Source organism: Chenopodium quinoa, unplaced genomic scaffold (genome assembly GCF_001683475.1).
Source record: "Chenopodium quinoa cultivar QQ74 unplaced genomic scaffold, ASM168347v1, whole genome shotgun sequence".
NCBI lineage: Eukaryota > Viridiplantae > Streptophyta > Magnoliopsida > Caryophyllales > Amaranthaceae > Chenopodium > Chenopodium quinoa.
In genome coordinates, this window is record NW_018744955.1 from 1,100,380 (window position 1) to 1,123,604 (window position 23,225).

Sequence of the window (23,225 nt, forward strand, 5' to 3'; positions counted from 1 at the left end):
CTCCTTTTATCTTAGATAGTTGTATATATACCCTTAGTATACTCGTCTAACACAAAAGTATAGGTATTTTTTTTATAATGTCGAACTTCATCAAGTTCTTCATAGTTATAGTTTTTTCTTATTACTAAACATGTATAATTAAATATTATCATATTAATTTTGTTATCAATTCAGTTAAATAATACTCCCTCCGTCCCAAAAAGAACGACCCATTTGGGTTGATTACGCGGGTATTAAGGAAGTTAAGTAAAAAGAAGTAAAAGTATATTGGAAAGATAAATTTACATGGGGTTTGTAAAAAAAATAGAGAGAGAAAGTAATAAAATAACATGGAAAATGAAATTTTTATATGGGGAAGCTAATTTTGCACAAATATTGTTGCAAATTTGTGGTGTTTTAATGTAAATGGGTCATTTTTTTTGGGACAAAGTTTTGGCCAAATGGGTCGTTCTTTTTGGGACGGAGGGAGTATTCATTATTTTTGCTCATATATAATACTCCGTAATAAAAAAATAAATAAATAAATAAATAAAATGTATAATACAGTATATGTATTTATGTCTTCATTTATGTTATACGGAGTATTATATTTTGTCATAAATATTATACTATATTATATGTTTCAAAAATTAAGAGCTTTTTTATATTAATGAAATAAAAAAGGATGTTGCTAACGAACGTCCCCGGGCGGGTTGGATAAGCATTTAAAATACTATTTAAAATGGTATAATTGACGCGTTGATTGGTATAATTGACGTTAACTTTAATTTAATCTTTCTACTTTTAGCTAGCTTATACATCACCCCCAAGGCGTTTGTTAGCTTTTGCCAATAATCATCCTCGCCGTTCTAATGAGAAAGATTCGAAATCCGTTTGGTAGAAGCCGAGAAGCTCGAATGTGAGCAAAGGCTTGCTCTGTTCTGGGAGCACCCGCCTTCCGGCGATAGAAGGCGCAACGGCTTTCGCGGTATGTTCTTTCAATCTCCATTATTTGTAATAAATGATAAATGCATTCTATATTACGTTATTGAATTTTTCTTGAACTTATACAATATTAAGTTATCCAAACTTTTTTTTTCTTTTTTTTTTTTTCTAAATACAGTAGTATAGTAATATTTTATAAGCTAATTAGCTAATTACCAATCCCTTCATCTTAACCTAAGTTGGGCTAAATATACAATATACATTATGCATGATACATATTTGCACTTGGTAATAAATGTTGTCATGATTAATTAGGTGTTAGATGAAGAATTAGTTAATCATTTTGGTTTTGAATGATTTCAATACCGACCAGCATTATTCATGTGAATAAGATAGAATATACTAATAATTATTTTCATAATAAATTATAACCTAAGGCCCATCGATCAATACCTGTACTGGACTGATTTTCTAGACAGTGAGATTGATTCCACACAGAAAACTAGCGGCATCTTCGCGATTCGTAAATATTGTATTGTACTAATAACCTAAATTATATAATGCACACCTGTCTCTTTATTTATTAATATATTTACCTATATAATGCATACCTGTCTCATTTACTTCCACCCTTGCCGATTCTAGACTCTTGGCTTTCACACAATCTAGTGATCTACTACTTTCATTGTTTCAAATTTAATTTACACATTTTTTATATCACATTTGTATGTGTATAATTTAACCATAAATATAATATATCTAATTATTTTTTATATCACATTTTTTATATCACAATTGAAAAGTCATCATTAAAAAAATTAAGATTACTTAATTTCTTTTATCAAATATTTTGTATTTCATTGTAGATGCTAGATTGTTAATAATTTTGACAAACAATATTTCTTCTATTATGAATAAGGCCTGTTCTTTTGGACTAAAATTTGTTGAATTGAAATTTACAAAACTAAACTGAAATTTGTTGAATTGAAATTCACAAAACTAAAATAAAATTTGCTGAATTGAACTAAACTGAAATTTGCTTAACTAAACCAAAATTTACTTAACTGAATTGAAATTAAATATTATGTTTCATCATAAGCGGGTTAAGTACAACGCTCGTTGTCAGGCGAATGGATATGGTTTCATCCCCTTCCTTTTTCTTCTCTTGGAGAATTAGAGAATGAGGATGTTGCGCTATCGAAGCGGGTTCAGAGGTTCGATCTCGACGACGCAAGACATTGGGACCCGTGTAGCAGCTCATATCTTCACTAGGGTAGGCTTTGCTATAGCTAGAGTAGTGGGAGCCTAGATTGTATATCGGCTTCCCACTAATTTATTGTAGGTTGTATGACTTTTTAATTTTTTTGAGATATAATAATAATAATAATAATAATAATAATAATAATAATAATAATAATTATTATTATTATTATTATTATAGTAGTAATAATTAATGTAATTATTATTTTTATTATTTATTATTAATAATTTTATATTTTTAATAATAATGATAATAATCTTAATAATAATGATAATTAAATATTTATCGTAATAATGATAATAATAAAACAAAAAAATTACGTAATTTTTTTTTGTCTGTTGAAGAAGGACAACTAGCAAGTTTTATTTTTAATTATTCAATTAGTCATTTATGATAGGAGTGTAAAAACGGTACCTATTCAATTAGTGGAAAGAGTATGTAATAATGAAGAAATTGGCAGATATATATTTTACAAAGGTCACTGCATCTGCAGAATCCACTTTCTCCTTATCTCCGCGTCAGGTTGCTTTATGGAAGTCCGAGCATGGGGATCACACTTCGTCCTGGTTGCGAGCGGTCCCAATATTAGTGTTGTGCGACAGCGGAAGCAAAGGTCGAAAACAAACAAGAAAACAATAAAGAAATTCAATGCAAACAATAAGAACAACACCAAGAATTTACGTGGTTCACTATCGATGTGATAGCTACGTCCACGGGCACCGAGATCGAATGATTTCACTATAAACTGCAAAGATTACAAAGATGATTCTTGTATTTCTCAAGAACGGCTCTCACTCTCTCTCTCTTAACCCTTATACTAATATTAGGGAGGTTTTATATTAATCCCTAAAATAAAAGATACTTGGGCAAAAAGATAACATAAAAGATAACTTTAAATCGTAAAATCCGCGTCTCCGCATTTTTCCTTCTCCGCCCGGTCAGACCGGGCAAGGTCTGCCCGATCGGGCGCGAGAAGAAAACTCCATACGAATGCTTCAACGTATCCAACCCCCACCGCCCGGTCAGACCGGGCAATGTCCGCCCGATCGGGCGGACAAAGCTACGAAGTACGAGTCACCTAATACTTATCAACAATCTCCACCTTGACGAGAACTCGTAGTCAGCAAACGACCCCATCAAGACATAGTGGAAAAACATCTCAAGCCAAACCCGATGCAAGACTCATGCATAAGCCATACATCCCGATAAGTCTTCAACCAAGACCCATCACATACTCGTCTCCAAGTATAACAACTCATAATGCTCCACCTGCATCACAAGCCCCGGGCAAGCTCCACCTTAAGGCCAACACACCTACACCAGGAGCTCCCCAACTTCGCCCCTCAGGGCCTACTACATCACGTAGTAATCAATATTTAGCAAGTCTAAGCAATGTTTAAACTTGCTAAACGGAACAGGCTTAGTGAAGAAATCAGCCGGGTTGTCAGCAGTCCCAATCTTCTTCACCTTAATCCTCTTGTCAGTACGCAAGAAATGATACCTGACATCAATGTGCTTCGTCCGATCATGGTGTACTTGATCTTTAGCTAAGCAAATCGCACTTAGACTATCACAATACACTGTAGCAAAATCCTGTGCAATACCCAGTTCACCTACTAGGCCTTTGAGCCAAATAGACTCCTTAGCTGCAGAAGTTAAAGCCATATACTCAGCTTCAGTAGTTGACAACGTAACTGATGACTGCAATGTAGACTTCCAACTAACCACAGAACCACCCAAAGTGAACACATAACCAGTCACAGACCTCCTGGTATCCACATCAGCTGCATAATCAGAATCACTGTACCCAGTGACCAAGCATTCCCTACCATTCCCGTACACAAGACCAATATCAGTTGTCCCTCTCAGGTAGCGAAAAATCCTTTTCACCCCTTGCCAGTGTTCCCTCCCAGGTCGAGCCATAAACCTGCTTACAACACTAACAGCATGCGCAATATCCGGCCTAGTACAGACCATAGCATACATCAAACAACCAACCGCGTTTGCATATGGAACTCTAGACATATAAGACAACTCCTCCTCTGATTGAGGTGACATAGACAAAGACAACTTACAACTAACAGTAGTTGGCGTACTTATAGGCTTCGATTTTTCCATCCCAAAACGAGACAAAATCTTTTCAATGTAGCTTTTCTGAGTCAAGAAAAGCTTACCTCTAGCCCGATCCCTGTAGATCTCCATACCCAAAATCTTCCTAGCTGCACCCAAGTCTTTCATGTCAAACTCCGAGTTAAGCATCTCCTTTAATCTAGCAATATCAGATTTATTCTTTGTGGCAACCAACATGTCATCAACATATAACAAAAGATAAATCATGGAACCATTATCCAGCTTACTATGATACACACAGCAATCATATGAATTCCTGTCAAAACCTTGTGAAACTATAAAAGAATCAAACCTTTTGTACCACTGTCGGGGGGATTGCTTAAGTCCATACAATGACTTTAGCAATCTGCAGGCATAGTGTTCCTTTCCAGGAACTTCGAATCCTTCGGGCTGCTTCATCAGAATCTCCTCCTCCAAATCGCCATGAAGGAAAGCCGTTTTAACATCCAACTGCTCCAGCTCAAGATCAAAATGTGCTACAATTGACAATAACACACGGATAGAAGTATGTCGAACCACAGGTGAGAATATCTCAACAAAATCAACCCCTTCTACCTGACTGAACCCCTTAGCAACTAGCCTAGCCTTAAAACGTATTTGCTCAGTTTCCGACAACCCTTCTTTCTTCTTGTAAATCCATTTACAACCCACAAGCTTCCTCCCTTCCGGTACCTTTACCAGTTCCCACACTCTGTTCTTGTAAAGAGACTGCATCTCTTCACCCATTGCGGCAAGCCATTGCGCAGACTCACTACAACTAATTGCTTGTTTATATGTGGCAGGTTCAAATGACTCTACATCATCAGCTACACTCAATGCATAACCTGTCATCGCATCAACACAGCAATTTCTTCCCTCCATCTCTTCAATCAATCTAACAGGCTTCTTGATAACTCGTTTAGGCATCTCAAGAATGGTGTCAGGTTGACTAGATGACCCCTGATTAGATTGCTCCACCTCATCCCCAGAGTTAGAATGAGTAGGAGTAATCTCAGGTTCAGGAGTACCCGGCACTGGAACATCAGCATCATCATCAATATATTGTACCCGAGGTAAATCAGCAATGGTAGACTGATGTACCTCAAGTACCCCATCTGTCTGTAATAAATTGTCTCCTTCCCTTCTCAAATCTGAAATCTCTGCATTTTTAATTGAATACATGGTGTTTTCATCGAAAGTAACATCCCTACTAAGAATGACCCGACCCTCCGAAGGTGAAAAAATTCTAAACCCCTTCACACCATCCCCGTACCCAACAAAACACCCCTTCTTGGCTCGTGGATCCAGCTTACCCTCAATAACATGATAATAAGCAACACAACCAAAAATCTTCAAATTCGAAAAATTAGGCAACTTACCACTCCAGATCTCAAACGGAATTTTGGAATCAATTCCAGAATGAGGACCCCTATTAATGACATAACAGGCTGTTAACACAGCTTCACTCCAGTACCTCCTCCCAAGCCCTGCATTAGAGAGCATGCATCGGACTCTCTCTAGCAGTGTCTGATTAACCCGTTCTGCTACACCGTTCTGCTGTGGTGTCTTCCTGACAGTATGATGCCGACCTATACCCTCATCTGCACAGAACTGATTAAACTCGTCTTTGCAAAACTCTAGCCCATTGTCCGTTCGTAGCTTCTTGATCTTCCTTCCTTGTCGATTTTCCACCAAAGCTTTCCATTGCTTGAAAACTTTGAAGGCCTCATCCTTTGACTTAAGCAACCTAAGCCATGTGTATCGGGACTTGTCATCAACAAATGACACAAAATAGTGGTAACCTCCCATACCTTCAACTCTAGATGGACCCCAGCAATCTGAATGGATGTAATCGAGCACTGCATCAGTAATGTGAGCACCCTTGCTGAACTTTGACCTGTGTTTCTTACCAAACACACAATGCTCACAAAATTCAAGGTTGGCAACCTTGACCCCGGATAGAAGACCCCTCTTGGACAATAGCTGCATCCCCTTCTCCCCCATATGACCAAGCCTCATGTGCCAAATCTTAGTCATCTCCTGGTGAGATACAGATGCGCAAACCGCAGAACTAGGCAGTGTAACACCCTCAAAAACATAGAGGGTGTTCCTTTTGATACCCTTAAGTACCAACTCAGAACCTCTGAAAATACACAACTCCCCATCTGAAAACACACCATTGTACCCCAAGTCATCCAGGGTACCCAATGAAATCAGATTCTTTCCTAAAGCAGGAACATGCCGTACATTAGTCAAAGTTAACCTCCGCCCATCAACAGTCCTCAACCTCATGGAACCAATACCTGTGACCTTACATGGAGCATTGTTACCGACTATAACCATACCCCCATTGCGAGGTTCATATGTATCAAACCAATCTCGACGTGGACACATATGGAACGAACACCCCGAATCTAGAACCCAGTTATCAGATAAATCATCAGACCTAGCAGAACTGACTAATGCTAAATCTTCCTCTGAATTATAGCTCTCATTCGGTTTCTCTTCAACTACAGCAGCCTGGGACTTGTTTTTCCTCACCGGACAATTATTCCTAAAGTGACCCGGTTCTTTACAGTAATAACATGTTTTAGTAGTAGTTTTACTAGATCCATCCTTGCCGTTTCCAGCACCCGACCCAGCATTGTTCCCCTTGTTAAACCCCTTATTCTTTTTAGACTTTCCGGACTTAACAAACAACCCACTACCATTATCCCCATTATCACTCGTAGCTTTCATTCTGAGTTCCCTAGTATGAAGTGCTGCCTTCACTTCTTCTAAGGTTATAGAATCCTTACCAACAACAAAAGACTCTACAAAATTCTCAAAGCTAGACGGTAGAGATACAAGTAAAATCAACGCAGCATCCTCATCATCAATTTTAACATCTAAATTACGTAAATCAAGCAAAATAGAGTTAAGTTTTTCTAGATGTTCCCGTAAGGAAGTACCTGACTGCATCCGGAGGCTAAACAACCGCTGTTTCAGTAATAATTTGTTGGTCAACGACTTAGTCATATACAATGACTCCAGCTTCAGCCACAATCCAGCCGCCGTTTCCTGATCAGCCACCTCCGTGATGATTTGATCATCAAGACTAAGTAATATGGTAGAGTGTGCCTTCTCTTCCATAACTTCTAACTGCGGGTCAGTCGGTCCATCTTCTGACTCCGAAGTAGTACTCTTTGGAGCCAACGGACGCCATATCTGCTGTTGTTTTAACAGAGCCTTCATCTTAATTTGCCATAGCCCGAAACTATTTTTCCCGGTAAACTTCTCAATTCTTATTGTTGAATCTCCTGCCATTGTTATCTTCAAGAAACTCTCCAAGGATTGAACCTGAGCTCTTGATACCAATTGTTGTGCGACAGCGGAAGCAAAGGTCGAAAACAAACAAGAAAACAATAAAGAAATTCAATGCAAACAATAAGAACAACACCAAGAATTTACGTGGTTCACTATCGATGTGATAGCTACGTCCACGGGCACCGAGATCGAATGATTTCACTATAAACTGCAAAGATTACAAAGATGATTCTTGTATTTCTCAAGAACGGCTCTCACTCTCTCTCTCTCTTAACCCTTATACTAATATTAGGGAGGTTTTATATTAATCCCTAAAATAAAAGATACTTGGGCAAAAAGATAACATAAAAGATAACTTTAAATCGTAAAATCCGCGTCTCCGCATTTTTCCTTCTCCGCCCGGTCAGACCGGGCAAGGTCTGCCCGATCGGGCGCGAGAAGAAAACTCCATACGAATGCTTCAACGTATCCAACCCCCACCGCCCGGTCAGACCGGGCAATGTCCGCCCGATCGGGCGGACAAAGCTACGAAGTACGAGTCACCTAATACTTATCAACAATTAGGTTTAGGTCAGACTATGAATAGTAAGGCTTACCGTTGTGTTCTTTGAATGCTGGTTCCTACAGGCGCCTGTACGGTGCAACGTACAGTCGTTTTGTTGGAAAGAACATGATATATAAAAGTAATGAACATATAGCTATAGTGAAAAGAACATACTATTAAAATGTAATTAACATATATTTAGAGTGAAAATAACATACAATCAAAATGTAATGAACATATACCTAGAGTGAAAAGAACATATTTGCACCAAAAAAACACTGAAAAGACGAACATATGTTTATGTTCTTTGATTGTCAGTGTAATGTATTTTTATTTGCGACATAATGTTCATTGCTTATTGTGAAATGTTTATTGAATTTTGTCTTCAAATTATGGTGGTTATATATAGATAATGTTTATCACATAATATTATCATGCTCTTTATTAATATTACAAATGTTGTTTAGATATGGGAAAAAATATAAAATTGGATGTTCATTACAAAACAACTATATGTTCTTTACAAAATCACTGTATGTTCTTCACAAAATAGTTACATGTTCTTTTTGCGTTTTTTGGCTGTACCAAGCAAGGTATAGCCGCCTGCACCTTAAAATTATTGGTTACCAGCTGGGTGTTCCTTTGTTCTCCATTTTGACACCGTGTACTGCTTTCTCAAGGGTTTTTTTTATAGAGATATTTATAAGGACCATGCAGTGTCTTGTGCTCGGAAAATGGGTATTAAACATCGGCACAACGTTGTTCGTGATACCCTTGTTGATATTTGTTTTCTGTTTGAGTTTTCTGCGAAAAAGGAGGTTAACGTTGGGTTGTCTGGAGGGAACGACGGGGCTGTTAGACCAGCAGATGTGTTGCTTTATTCTTAGGACAGAGGCCTTGATGTATGTGTTGATTTGACGGGGTCTTCTCCTTTAACACAATTTGGGTTGTCTAACATCGTTCCTGGTCGGGTTCTATCAGTTGCGGCTCATCGGAAGTGGGACAAGTATGGGGCGCGTTGCAGGGCTATTGGCTATGGTTTTCTACCTTTCTCCTTTTCTTCATTGGGAGAATTAGAGAAAGATGTTATTGTTGCTGAAGCGTGTTCAGACGTTCGCTAAGACTCAAAATGTAGGTTTTTATTAATTTAATAACAACACAACAACAATAACTAAACTGGATTGAAACGAACTAAACTGAACTGAAATTTGTTGAATTGGATTGAAATTTGCTGAACTAAACTGAATTGAAAATTGCTGAAAAAGACTGATAAGGTCTATAGAGAAGTCTAAAAGAATAGGACCTAAGTTTTACACAATTTCTATTATATATGTGAAGGGTGAGGTAATAATGGTGTCCCCTTAAAAGTCCAAAATAGAGGTGATCAAAGTTAGCTCGACCCGATTTTGGGCGGGTTTTGGGCAAAAAAATTTGATCCATTTTTTTTGGGGGGGGGGGGGGTGACAGACTAAAGTCGTATCACCTAATCAAAAGTAATTCCTAAAACCACTAACTAAAATCGATAGGAAAGTAGGGTCGAATCCACAGGGAACTGGTATTTCTATTCCTAATTAATTAAAGCAATCTAAATTATTAAGTAACAAATTATTATTATCTAAAGGAAACTAAACTACGTAGAGATCAAGGGTAAAGAGAAATCAATGAATAAAGGACCTAGGGCATAGGTTTTCCAATAAATAACATTCAAGGGTAAAACACAATAATCAATCATCAATGCATCAATTAATCAGATCATAAAGGGCGACTTTCGCTACGTATTACAATCACAGAATTAATCTTCCAGTATTAAATCTCATCTCTCGAATCTCGACTTAACCATTTATAAATTAACCTGCCTATTGAAAAAGCCTAAATATCAATTCTCATCTCTCGAATCTCAAATCAATATTGCTAAACTCATACATAAAAGATCTGCGCAAATCTAGTTGCATAACATTTAATCAATCAATAGGAAATTAATCAAGCATTGATAATCAACAATAATAAATTACCTTTTCATATTATTTAAGGATCGCCATAAACCCTAGAAAGAAAACTATTCACGTATAATTAAATCTAAACTAAACAAAGCAATTAAAGGAGACATGATGAATAAAAGAAATTAAAAAAAAAAACTGAAATTAATAAAGAGGAAATCGTTAGCAAAATTAACTTAAATAATGAGTTGAATCAAGAACAAAGTATAAAGTTGTAGAGAGAGAAAATAAAACTAACTAGAGAGATAAAGTCTAAGAGAAGAGGTAAAAAGAGATAAAAGCGATAAAAGAGCTGCTAAACTTGCTTAATGAAATCGTATTTATATTAAGCAAGTTAATCCTAAACTAAAACAAACTAAACGACGCCCTAAATCTTATTCAGAGACACGCGCCCGGTTGGGCGCCACACCGCCTGGTCGGACCCTCTTTTTTGCTTCATGAGTCATCTCTCGCGCCCGGCCGGGCGCGAGCTCGGGCGAAGCAATGCTTCGTTCTTCTTCAGCCCCGCCCGACCAAGCGCGCCTTCGGGTGGGACCATACTTGGTCGGGCAAGGCCACTTGGGCTATCTTGGACTTCGATTGGGCTCGTAACTTGGCCCAATCTGGATTTCCTCTTCGGGTCTTGAATACTCGATCCAAATGCTTCGGTATCTCATATGTTGAGCCCTTAATCACCGGTTTGATGACTCTAACCGGCCCTGGGCTACGAAAACTTGTCGTGCTCCTCCAATGCTCATAGTCGCTCCATAAATTCCCCGGAAAATGCTCCAAAAGTGCAAATCCCTACAAAACTCAACCAAAACTACGAAAACACTAGAAAATACAAATTAGTAATAAAAGTGGCTCTAAAGAGCCAAAAAACACTACCAATTATGACCAAGGGACGGGGGTAAAATACTATATAAAATGGACATATCAGGGGGGCGGGTTTGGGAATGCATTTTATGCATATTTAGTTGATTTTTTTAGGCCCGACCTGAAAATTCTAAACGGCCTGACCACTTTAGGCACAAAAATTTTGGCCCGACCCGAGAAGTGGGTTTATTTTTATTTTTTTACTTCGGCACTGCCCGTTCAATGATCACCTCTAGTCCAAAACCCCACTCTTTCTTTATATATGATAATATAGTCCCCATATATATGTTGATGTAGATTCCTTCAGACTCACTCACAAGATATAATAACATTGGAGTTTCGAATTTTAACGAAAACCAAAGAATTTATAAAAGTATATAAATTCAAAGGGATAGTAATGTAATTCTTGCGAGAATAGATCTCTTCCTAATCGTAACTAGATTTTGATCACAAGTCGCGGAAAGTGATAATTTTTATTAATAATCAAACAAGCAATGCTCTAAAGGTTGATTCCCAAAATCAAACATACACCAAAAGTCTTTATTAATATGCACCCATATTCATTGGTTGAAAAAACGTACAAAGATAAGATACGAAACTAATAATCAATCATAAAATTTAATTAAAAACTAGGAATCTTAATTCTAATTTATCTCCAAGTCATAATATTTGTGACCAACAATTATTTCCAATAACCAAAACACTTTTAAAGCCTAAAAATAGGGAAATAAACTCTTTTAAGTGAAAAGTAAAAACCTAGAGGATAATATCGTAATAAAAAGTAAACAATTTCTTATACAAGTATGTGGTGAATCCACTTCATATATAAGTAATAATGTGGGTTATGGTTATGATCAAATGAGGTTACCCTACCACAGTAGAAAAATGAGGTTACCCTTTTAAACAAGTGAAGTTATTATTTTAATAATAATCAAAATAAAAGAAGAGGAATTACTCAAATGAACAAATTTAATGGAGTGGGGTTACTTTTTATTATTATTAATAATGATACTCGTATAATAATTGGGGCTACTAGATAAATTAAGGTTACCCACCTGTATAGTTAAAGTTAATCACATTAACTAATGGTGATTATTATTGTTATAAATATATGTTTTTTTTTTTTTGTTTTTTAAACATTAAAACATATATGGGCACACAACAATTAAATATTCCAATAATCTTCAAGAATAAGTGATAACCCGGCCATATTGATTGCTCCTGCATTATATTCCCCTTATTCGAAAAAATTCGCAAGCCTTGTAAGTATTGAGGGATCCATATCAAATTTGATTCCGATTCTTGGATACCACCCTCATGCCTTTAACCAATTGAGTTAGTTACTCATCCACTCAATTATATGGAATAATCAAGTTTGAGTTAATTGTTTTTGTTTACTATTGCAATGTCTACGTCCATTTATTTGCTGTATTTGAATATTTGACAGATCTTACACTACTTTTTTTATTATTATTTTTTTTAATTATTACGTACTCTTTTTTTCTTTTTTTAAAAAGGAGTGCTTTGACTTTTCTTACCTTTTTTTATGGGTTGACTTTTCTTACTCTCACAAAAAGAAATCAAATAGGAATAAAAAAAAAAGAACAAAGGTGTAATACTTTAAGAAGCTACATAACAAAAAGTTGGGAGTGAACTTTTGAGAAAGCGAGATTTTACTATGAAACTGCACTTTTTGTATTAGGAAAAGATAATATTTGGGAATATTGTGATAATATTGTGAATAGATATTTTAGGAGATATTGTATTTATCTTGGGAATATTTTGGCCTTGCCTTTCAAGTTCCCTGTTCTATATATTATTGTACATGGCAATTCACATTGAATGAGAAATACGGTGAATATTATTCATTATAACTTGTCATGGTATCAAGAGCCTTGTGAGATCCGAAATTGGTACGCATAGGAGAGAAGAGAGGGTAAAATTGGTATACACAAATTGAAAATTATTTATTTTGGAAGGAACCAGCCTAAACTAGTTCAATTACTGCATATATTACTTGATAATAATGTATAGAATAATAAAGTTTGTATGCATTTCAATGTTACACCATCACATTCTCTTCTCTCTAGCAATGACAAAAATCATATTCCGAATTGCCATACATAGTCTCAACACCTTAGCCTTAGGAACAAGGTTTTTGATGATTTCAAGTACCAAATTAATTAGAAGATAGGACCGGCTGAAACGATCTCCTCTGTGAGCTTGTTGTCCTTACCGATCTGGTAGTTTGTGAACACCTCAAAGTTGTTCTTAAATAGTCCAGCCAGTTTTAACAGTGTTTCCTTGTACGCATCCTTATCCGGCCACTACAGTACAGCACGAACGAAAAAGGGTAATTATTTACGAGTTTAGTATCACAAGAATTTAAGTAGAATTTACTATACAAAGCAAGGCGGAAAGTCATATAGTAGAGAAAGAAGTTACTAACAGCGTTAATAGGATCAAGGATTTCTGAAGGTACTCCCTCTATTTCAGAGGGGATCTCAAGCCCAAAGACTTCTGTCTTTTTGTAGTTTGCATTCAGCAGGGTCCCTGAGTGTATGGCATCGATTATCTTACGTGTGTATTGCAACTTGATACGACTACCCACACCATACCTGCAGAAGCAAAAACAAATTACTATGTCATCTTGTGTATCAACTACACTATGATTATACTGCAAAAAGGCGAATAATCTAAAAACAAATCTTTGCATTATACCTTCCACCAGCCCAACCAGTGTTGACAAGCCACCCTGTGGCGCCGTACTTCTGCATCTTTTCAGCAAGCATCGCAGCATACTTAGTAGGATGCATCATTATGAAAGCTGCACCAAAGCATGCTGAGAATGTTGCTGTTGGCTCCTTAATTCCATCTACCGTGCCAGCCACCTGTAGTTTCAAGTTACAAATCAATTACGTTATTACGCCATCTAATTCACACTCATTACTACAGTTTGTTTTGACTAAATTTGATCGATCTTACCAGAGCGGTGTAACCACTGATGAAATGGTACATGGTTTGAGGAAGGTTCAACTTGCTCACAGGTGGGAGCACACCAAAAGCATCACAAGCCAACAGTATGACATTCTTCGGGTGAGGTCCCACACACGGTATCTTAGCATTTGGAATAAACTCAATAGGGTAGGCTGCTCTAGTATTCTCTGAAACACCAAAGCAGTACAAGGTTTGTCTAAAATGATGTTCTGCCAAAATATATTAAGTAGGATAATCAATATAATCTGTTTTCTAACCTGTGACGGATTTGTCTGTGTAATCCACTTCACGAGTGTGCTCATCGAATACTACGTTCTCAAGCACTGATCCATTTAAAAAACAAAAGCAGAAGCCTCAGGTTTTATCATTCAAGTATTGTAATTATTATTTGGAATTTAAGTTTACAAAGTTTGGTAAGAAAAGTATATACCAGTTCCAAATTTGATGGCATTCCAAATATCAGGCTCTTTTTCCCTTGACAGATCAATACACTTAGCATAACAACCACCTTCGATATTTGATACACCATTATCACTCCAGCAGTGCTCATCATCACCAATCAAGTAGCGATTATGATCAGTTGACAGAGTAGTTTTCCCAGTACCTAATGAAAAGAGCCATGGAATTATACATCATACATGTATTCAAAGAGCGTAGTGGCAAAGTAGATAGCAAATATGACAGTGTGAATACTACTATACCTGATAGGCCAAAGAAAAGGGCTACATCACCATCTTTGCCCATATTGCAGCCAGAATGGAGAGAAAGAATTTGACGCTTAGGCATGAGATAATGCATTACACTGAATAGACCTTTCTTCATCTCCCCAGCATACTGAGTGCCGAGGATGACCATCTCTCTTCTAGCAAGATTAAGGTCTATGCTAGTCGAGGATGTCATGTAATGTGTGTAACGATTACATGGGAACTTTCCAGCATTGTATATAGTGAAGTCTGGAGTACCAAAGTCCTCTAGTTCCTCGGGTGTAGGTCGGATGCACCTGTCACCCATCCAGTTATTAAATTTGCACACAAACACACACACACAAAGCTAGATACATCCATTTTCAGCTTTCTTATCCTTGTGTATACATCATTTTGTTAAAACCTTTTTTTAATAAAATTAAAATCATATAGTATATATATCTTAGAATAAGAAGCCAATTTAGGAGATTAAGCCTTTAGATAAATGAGAGCACAAGCGAGTAAAAGAAAACTGCATCTAAGAGTAGATACTTACATATTGTGCATGAACAGAGAATGATAAGCTCTTGCAGATACAATCCTGACTTTAATTTTGTTCTGTGGATCCCAGTTGAGAAATTGATCGTTCACGAATACCTAAAATATATTTTTCACATTGATTATCAGCCATTTAATAAGAATTTTAACGTTCATCTCTAGTATATCAACTTATTATGCTTCTTGCAATAGAACTTCAGACTTCAAAGAGTCCCCACAGTAATCTTAGCTTGATCAACATGAATTTCTTATGGAACTTTAGACTTTAACACTAAATTACATTTTGTAAATATTTTCAGCCAAATTTTCAAATCATGTCCAATTCAGCCCAAAATTAAGGAAAAAATCAGAATATGGGCATTATAAGGCCCAATTTGGCCTAAAAAGCCCACAACAACCTGGCCCAATATCATTAGTTTTGGCATAAATTTCCCAACCCGGAAGTAGGCCTGACCAACCTGTTTTAACACAATATGGTTCACTTCTTTACAAAAATACCTCTACTCTTGTCTTTATGAACTCGCTCCATACGTAACTTAAATATATTCATGTGACTATAAAATTGAGACAGAGGCATACATCTGGCACACGACAAATCCATAACGACACAGAGGTGTTGTACAGAGCCATATATCAGTTTGGGAGAGCAAAAGGGAGTGATTTGTGTATACAGGAAGACAACAACCAACTATTGAATGGGAAAAGTCTCCATATATGATATATCCAAATAACACGAAGATGCCAAAAGCATAGACGATAAAATAGAGGTGATATTCCCAAGTAAAGGATCGGATAGGACTCAGAAGAGGAAGCACCTCTGCTAACATATGACAAAACATAAAACTTCTTCATATCGTCACATCCCCTCACTTGCCCATATTTTACTCAAAGTTCAACCTGCCTATTACATCACTTTTTTGTTTTCCTTTCACACACCATAACTCCCCCTCGCTCAATAATGTTATTCTAGGACTATTTTATACGCTGCCTCCTATTATTTTGTCACCTTCAATTCATTGTCATTACAACTTATAGGAGTTTAAACAATGGATACAAAGTTTCCTAACTCGAGTCCCACGTTAATAAAATACCATATTTGATCCTCAATTTGTGAGTGTGTTAGCATTATACTATACTAGTGGGAGAAAAGCTAAGGTAATAAGGTTTTTCACCAAAATGTCACTCTAATTGAACAAGGACTTCACATTAACATACATAATTATCTCTTAAAACATTAAATTGCAAAAATGGAAAAAAAAAAAAAAATAACCTTTTCTAAAGAATTCAAATAATCAACAGCCCTCTCCCGGTTAACCATGAAGGTATGTTCATCCATCTCAATGTTAGGCGAACCTCTGCAACATTATGATTGCACACAAAATATGATTAAAAACTCATTTAGTAATAAAATTACTAGCTAAATGAAGTATATAAAGCGAGATAGAAGAGAATGAGACGACGAATATGGTCATACTTGCCCCACCAAAGCTCATCCTCAGTAGTCTCATCCTTTACAACACGCTTGTCTCTTGGAGCTCTCCCTGTTTTTGCTCCTGATAATGTTGCCAATGCACCATTTGATGTAATAAACGACCCTTTTTCATATTTGATCGCCTGCTCATACAGTTCTGCACCAACAACCCAATTCAATGACTCCTATCCTTTGACAATGCTTGTAATTAATTATCTTTGGTCAAATAAGAAAGTCACGTTATGCAATTACTTGATCTAATGAGTAATGAGTAACGTAGTACTTGTAACAAAAAAAATTGTCAATTTGCTTGACTTGTTCGACTTGTTACATTATTGACGTATGACTTAATTATTACCCGTACTCTATTGTCCATACGTTTTTCAGCCGTGACATGTTAGTACGTACGTTGAGACAAATCTCACCCAATTCCAAATGAACTACAAGTTACGTGTTTAAATCGTGCATGCCTTACATATAAATCACTAAATGGAAGTTTAAACAAAAAAGCTGATAAATATTATACAATTAACTAGTTATGCAATATAAGTTTGAATATCTGGAATTATAAAAGATAAAGATAAAATGGAGAGTTAGAAGTAGGTACCAGCCGGAGATAGGTTGTAGAGGACATGAGTAAATTTGAGAGCGCTGTCACTGACGCTGATCGTCGGAACAACCGGGTGATGATGCACATGCTTAAAAGCCTTTCCTGGGTCTCCTCTTACCACCTTCGGCCCTGTCTCTCTTGCCGAAGACGCCAATGACGCACTAATAGTCACGTTCAAAACAATGACCAAACCAGTCCAACAAGAAAAAGTCAATTATTAACATGGCTTTCTGAATTCCCAATATAATAACTCGTAATAGTAGATACTCCCTCGGTTTTATTATACTTGACTCATTTGATCAAAAAGTTATAAGAAAATTTTGTCAAATAAGACGATAAGTAAGTCCGTAAATTTCATGAAATTCAATTTCGCCTCTATAAATTAAAAAAACTATGCAAGCAATTTGATTAATAACATAATTTGACACATGTCACTAAAACTATTATTGGTTATGAATTTAAGCTCTTTGCGTAACAATTGCTAAAAATGACTACTTGATAAATTAAGCTTGTGAAATTTCAAACAAATATAGCTTTAAATTAAACCGTAAATATTGGTCGGGAAATGAAAAATTGTTAGTTGAATTGCGAAAATTGGAAAAGTTTGTTGCATATGAAAGTTGGAAAGAGATGGTACAAGAATTGTTTAAAAAGGGTTTGTTGAATGACAAAAAAAAAAAAACAAAAAAAAAAACAAAAAAAACAAAAAAAAAAAATCATGTACTAGTATATACGATGGCACAAAATGTACACCGCACTAGATGAAGCAAATGACACAAAATTTTGGATGGGGATAAATTTTGAAAAGGTTCCACCAAAGTTTGTTGAAGAGATTCTAATCCGTCCTAGCTAATTTGAATTATCCTACCACACACTATATTTAGCGTGTGGTAACTTGTTATTTCAGCTAAACATTATTGTTTAAACGAGCTGAAGTTGCTAGCAAACTACATCAACAAGAAAAGAAATAAACACCTTATTGACCATAAAGAATCCTTGGGTAGAGCGGATAATGTTGTCAAATCCTCAATCTCCCTAGTACTCTCTTCGGTCAGTCCATGATCATGGACAATGTGACCCTCATGGTTAAAGCACGAAACCCATTTGCGCCAAATGGGTTGGGACTTGGTACAGTTAGAATTGTTGCTTAATGTGTCTTTTTGTACACAATAGCAACAGTTGATGCCAAAGCAACTTGTGGGTTTTTTTGGCTTATTATTTGGCAATGTCGAACAAGGTTGTTGGGTTTCGGCAACAATAAAAGATGTGAAGTTTTCAGAAGGTGTGTTTGCTTGGTTCTCATCTATGAGTATTGGGTTTACCCTTGATGACCTTCCCTTGCTTCCGCTTCCTACATTGCTTCTGATCATCAACTTCATCAATGTTAGCCCGTAATTTCGCAATTTTCAAAACATGTTTGTAAATGAGGAGCCATCCATGAGTCCATTGTTATCTTTTAATTAGTCTGTACGTCTTTTTATTTTGAAATTAATTAGCAGTTATGTGTTGAGTAAGCACAAATTAATGCATTTGATAAATTGTTGAAGGTAGTTTTACCTTCTACAATAGTACTCGTATATATTTTTACTTTGCATTCAATACTCTATATAATATAAAACGGATTTTTTAATAGAAGGTTTTAGTCGAGTTGATGAGAGATGTGTTTCGGGAAATTCAATATTTCAAATCTTATTCATAGAAGTATATAACTATATATGAATAGGACATGATTAGAAATTAAAGAAACTCTTAACATAGCAAATGATATGGAAGATTTGTTCTGCGTAGTAGTTGATTAGAGCACATTTTGAATTAGTAAATGACACGTATTTTGGATGGCCCCACAATTAGCCATTTCGAGTGCTTTTTGTCTTGGTCACGAGTTTTTTTTTTTCAATTTCAATTGTTTATTAATGCTTGTAAACGGTAGATGATAAGACACTTTTACCTCTAAGTTTATGCAGTTAGGACTAAAACTTAGGAGACACGGAGTGTTATCTACATATCTTATAACGTCGAAATTATAAGATGAATCTCAATTTTCAACCTACTATAACAGAACCTGTTGAAATTAATATAGATCGACAAGATTATCAATTATCTTATGAGTATTATTTGGCACGATAAAAGGAAATTTTGATGATATTTTTTTTTAATATGCTTAGTCATGGTCAATAAAATTAGACGGGACTTATTAATAATCAAAATTATGTTAATGTCATATGTTACTCAGTAGTCAGTACATTACAAAAGATAAAGGGGTAATGTTTAAATTCAATGATGTAATGCCCTTGTAAATGCCGCCATTATTGCTTCCTTTATCTTTCGGCTTCTTGAAATTTTAGATTATAAATTTTCACCCGGTAGACTCTTTGTAACGGAATTAATAACAAAATGTAAACATTCTTCAAAATTTTGTTATTTAATATTCTTGGGGGCAAATTCGCCAATTAAAATGGTTTTTTTTACGTAATCTTGGGACTTCCTATGCTACCTAACTAATTGCCGTGTAATTTCCATCCAAAGTATGAAATAAAATTAGTCCATATCATACAATGTCCATTTTAAATGACTTTTTTGTTTTTTTATATTGGGGTGAATTAGGAAAAGATATTTAAGAATCAAACAAAATTATTTATGGGATAATATGATTACTTTCTTACATTGCATGATATTTTTTATTGTACATTTTAAGTAGGGGTATATTTTTAAAATGGAAATTGTTATATTTAAAATAGAAATATTAAATCAAATCAAACCAAATAATAATTGCATTGATTTGATTTTTTTCATAAATTTCCCAATTAATACCGAATACTATTATTTGTAATATATTGTAATTGCTTACATGCACTTGGCTTACAATCAATATTTGAATTGAACTTAAATTTGACAGAAAATGCATATGCATATAAACTTGTGCAATGTCACCAGACTCACAATCAAGTCACAACCCATGAAGTTACGTATATACAATCGTTATAACTAATTTGAGACCGTAATCAAAAGTCAAAATAAGAAGAACATTTAGTAAATTAATGAGATCGATATTAACATGATCACTCTAAAAATATACTTTTGCGTAAAAAAATCATTTGCATGACGTGGCAAAGTGGCAATCTAATCTAACGATTGCAAATGACGTTAATTTTAAAGCACTAGAATTGATGATAAAAAAAAAAAAAAAAAAGGTACCTAATGGATTGGAGTTGCAGTCGTTGGCGTTCCTCTTCGGACATGGCAAAAGTGGCACCAAACGAGGAACCGGTGATTGGGGTTGTGGGCGCTGATTTTTTCTTCTGCAAGGAATGAAGTTCGTCAATGGTTTGAGCCTTCACCGGTAATGAACTATCATCGTGGCAAACTTCATTCCCCTTTTTCCCGCTTCCGTTTGTTTGTATTTTCGTTAGCCCCTTCCCGGGCATTTCCACGTTTCCGTTTCCGTTTCCGTTTTCCATGTCTGTGTAATACACAACATCCAAAAAATATTTTACAACCAATGTCCATATAATTTGTAATATAATGCATTTGTAGCTCATTCATTCGTCTCAAAGTAACTATCTACAATTTTAATAACGTGATGTTATCGATTTGAACAACTAATGTGACAACAATATAACGTACCTCTGAGTAACTAAAATTTTAAGAGGCTGATTAATACACACCAGAATATGGCTGATGAGTAATAAAAGAAATAAAAAAGACAAAATTAATGAAAAAAGGAAAAATGTAGCATAAAAACGAAGATTTTACGGAGACATAAGAAGAAATGAGAAGGATGAGTGTTGAAGCAGCACAAGGGCTTCTTTATATAGTGAACGCTTCCGGGTTTAGTGGGGCCATAATAGATTAATAGGCGGGCCCTTTGATAATATTTAACTATGGTTAGTTTAGATAATAACTTATGGTTGAAATCTTATCCATGATTTGATCTCCAGCTCTTCTATGAATTGATACAATGTGGAAAAAGTCCATATTTTTAAGGCTTTATTACTTTATCTTGATTTTATTATTATTATTTAATATTGGAGTTAAGAATTAAGATTATAAACGCGCTTTTAAAGTCACTTTTTGTCTCTTTGAGTTGTTTTAAAGTCATTTTTTTTATTTTGGATCGTTATAAACCTTAATAATGCTTTATGATCATATATTCATATGCCATTGTCTTGGTAGATTTTGGCGCATTTAATACGATCATAGATTTATAGTAAATCAGAATGATCCCTTTTTTAATGGAGAAAGAGATCTTTATAATTTTTACAAATTTAATATATGTTTACTCAATAATAAACTATACAAATCAGGGTAGAAAACGACCGCAAATGAAAAGTGGAGCAATTATTTAAAAACAGAGGGAGTATTTGCTTATTCAAAATTAATTTGTCATGTTATAAGTTAAAATCACAGTATTCGTCATAAAATAAGAAATCAATTAGCAAACAAGTTGATAATTAACCAAATTTAAAAGATCGATAAATAGATCATTAGCTACATCTTGTTACAAACGTCCTTCGTTTTTATTCAAAAATTTCATGATTGGTCATATTGTAATAAGTTTTAATGTAATAAGTGGTCTATATTATAAGGTTACTCGGGTAGTGTAATAAGTTTTACTTTGTTATTTTACAGGAGATGATTATTCTAGGGGTGATTGGATTTATTTGCTTAGTAATAAAACTGAATTTGAATTTCATTTTCTCAATTTGATTAAAAGTCAATTTGATAGAGAAATAAAGAAGGTTCCATCCCAAAACCATATAGCAATAGGAGTAGCTCCTTAGCCTTATAAAGTGTTGAACTCTATGTTCTTCAACCAATGTGGGACACTTACATGCATGCATGTGGTGACACTTGATAGGTTTATTCTTCAACAAAAATATTTTCAATCATTCAGAGTTTAATTTCCATCTTCTAGATAATATTTTTCACCCCTTCACAAACCCAACAAGAAAAAATAAGGGAAATTGATAAATTTGGTTTTCCATTAAAAACAATTTATATCAACCAAATACACCTTAAATGAAATCCATGGAAGTATTATACCTTTTCATTTATATGTAAATGTTAGTTTTTTTTTTTTTTTTTTTTTTTTTTTTTTTTTTCTCTCTCTTCGTGGGACTCATTTCACCCAATTCTACTACTTTTAAATACTCTCCAATTATATCCTCAAGGATAGAAGTGTCAAAAATTGACTCAACCCAACATCTAAACAAACAATTAAATTTAGATTTCGACTTATATGAACACAATAGTTTAGTATGACTTAAATTCAAAATGGACCATACCTAACACGAACATGTTGAACCCATCCTAGACACCCTAATTGACACTTTACATAAGGACCTCATCAACAATGTTTTGGGTATTTTTGTCCATCGGGAGAGTTACGTCACGAAGTCTGATCCGGCTGAGTTGTACCTGCAAAACAACGGAGACTCCGGGTGGTAGGAGCTCCGCCTCCGACGATCAAGTTAGTAACTTGAAAGGAAATAAAGAGTACGGAAATTTAGGTAGGGATCTGCTTGGATTCCAAGCTCAGGTGCTTCTCTGATGTGAGAGAATGTAGGTGTAATAAATGATTGAATGTGTCCCCAAAATGGGGAAATATCTCCCTATTTATAGGGTCATTGGAGAACGTGCCCCTATCTAGGTCACTTGACCTAAATTCCAATGGGTTGCGCCGTAAAACAACGCTTCTTGGGATTTGGGCCCTTGAAGGCCGCCATTTCTTTGACGAATCTAAGGGCGCCACGTGTCAAGAGGATATTAAGCCACATGGGCCATCCTGAACTCGACACGTGGCCTCCTCTCATTGGTCCACGTGTCTAGGGTATTTTTACCCTAAACATTTGCCCCTCACAGGACGCACGTGCATATCACGTGGGGCCTGTGACACGTGTCCACCTTTCA

General features: G+C 35.5%; 1 protein-coding gene across 1 annotated transcript; it reads right to left on the minus strand.

The window, feature by feature from the left end:
• Positions 1-12,962: 12,962 nt before the first annotated feature.
• Positions 12,963-21,259, minus strand: LOC110706401 (phosphoenolpyruvate carboxykinase (ATP)-like). Its single transcript, XM_021884326.1, has 13 exons — positions 20,940-21,259; positions 20,511-20,775; positions 17,313-17,476; positions 16,709-16,862; positions 16,505-16,589; positions 15,233-15,333; positions 14,695-14,993; positions 14,424-14,597; positions 14,251-14,316; positions 13,982-14,160; positions 13,718-13,887; positions 13,446-13,614; positions 12,963-13,323 (listed from the first exon to the last, which is right to left on the minus strand). Exons 2-13 carry the CDS (start codon positions 20,771-20,773, stop codon positions 13,180-13,182), a joined length of 1,968 nt encoding a protein of 655 aa, XP_021740018.1. The 5' UTR covers positions 20,774-20,775; positions 20,940-21,259; the 3' UTR covers positions 12,963-13,179.
• Between the last annotated feature and the right edge of the window lie 1,966 nt (positions 21,260-23,225).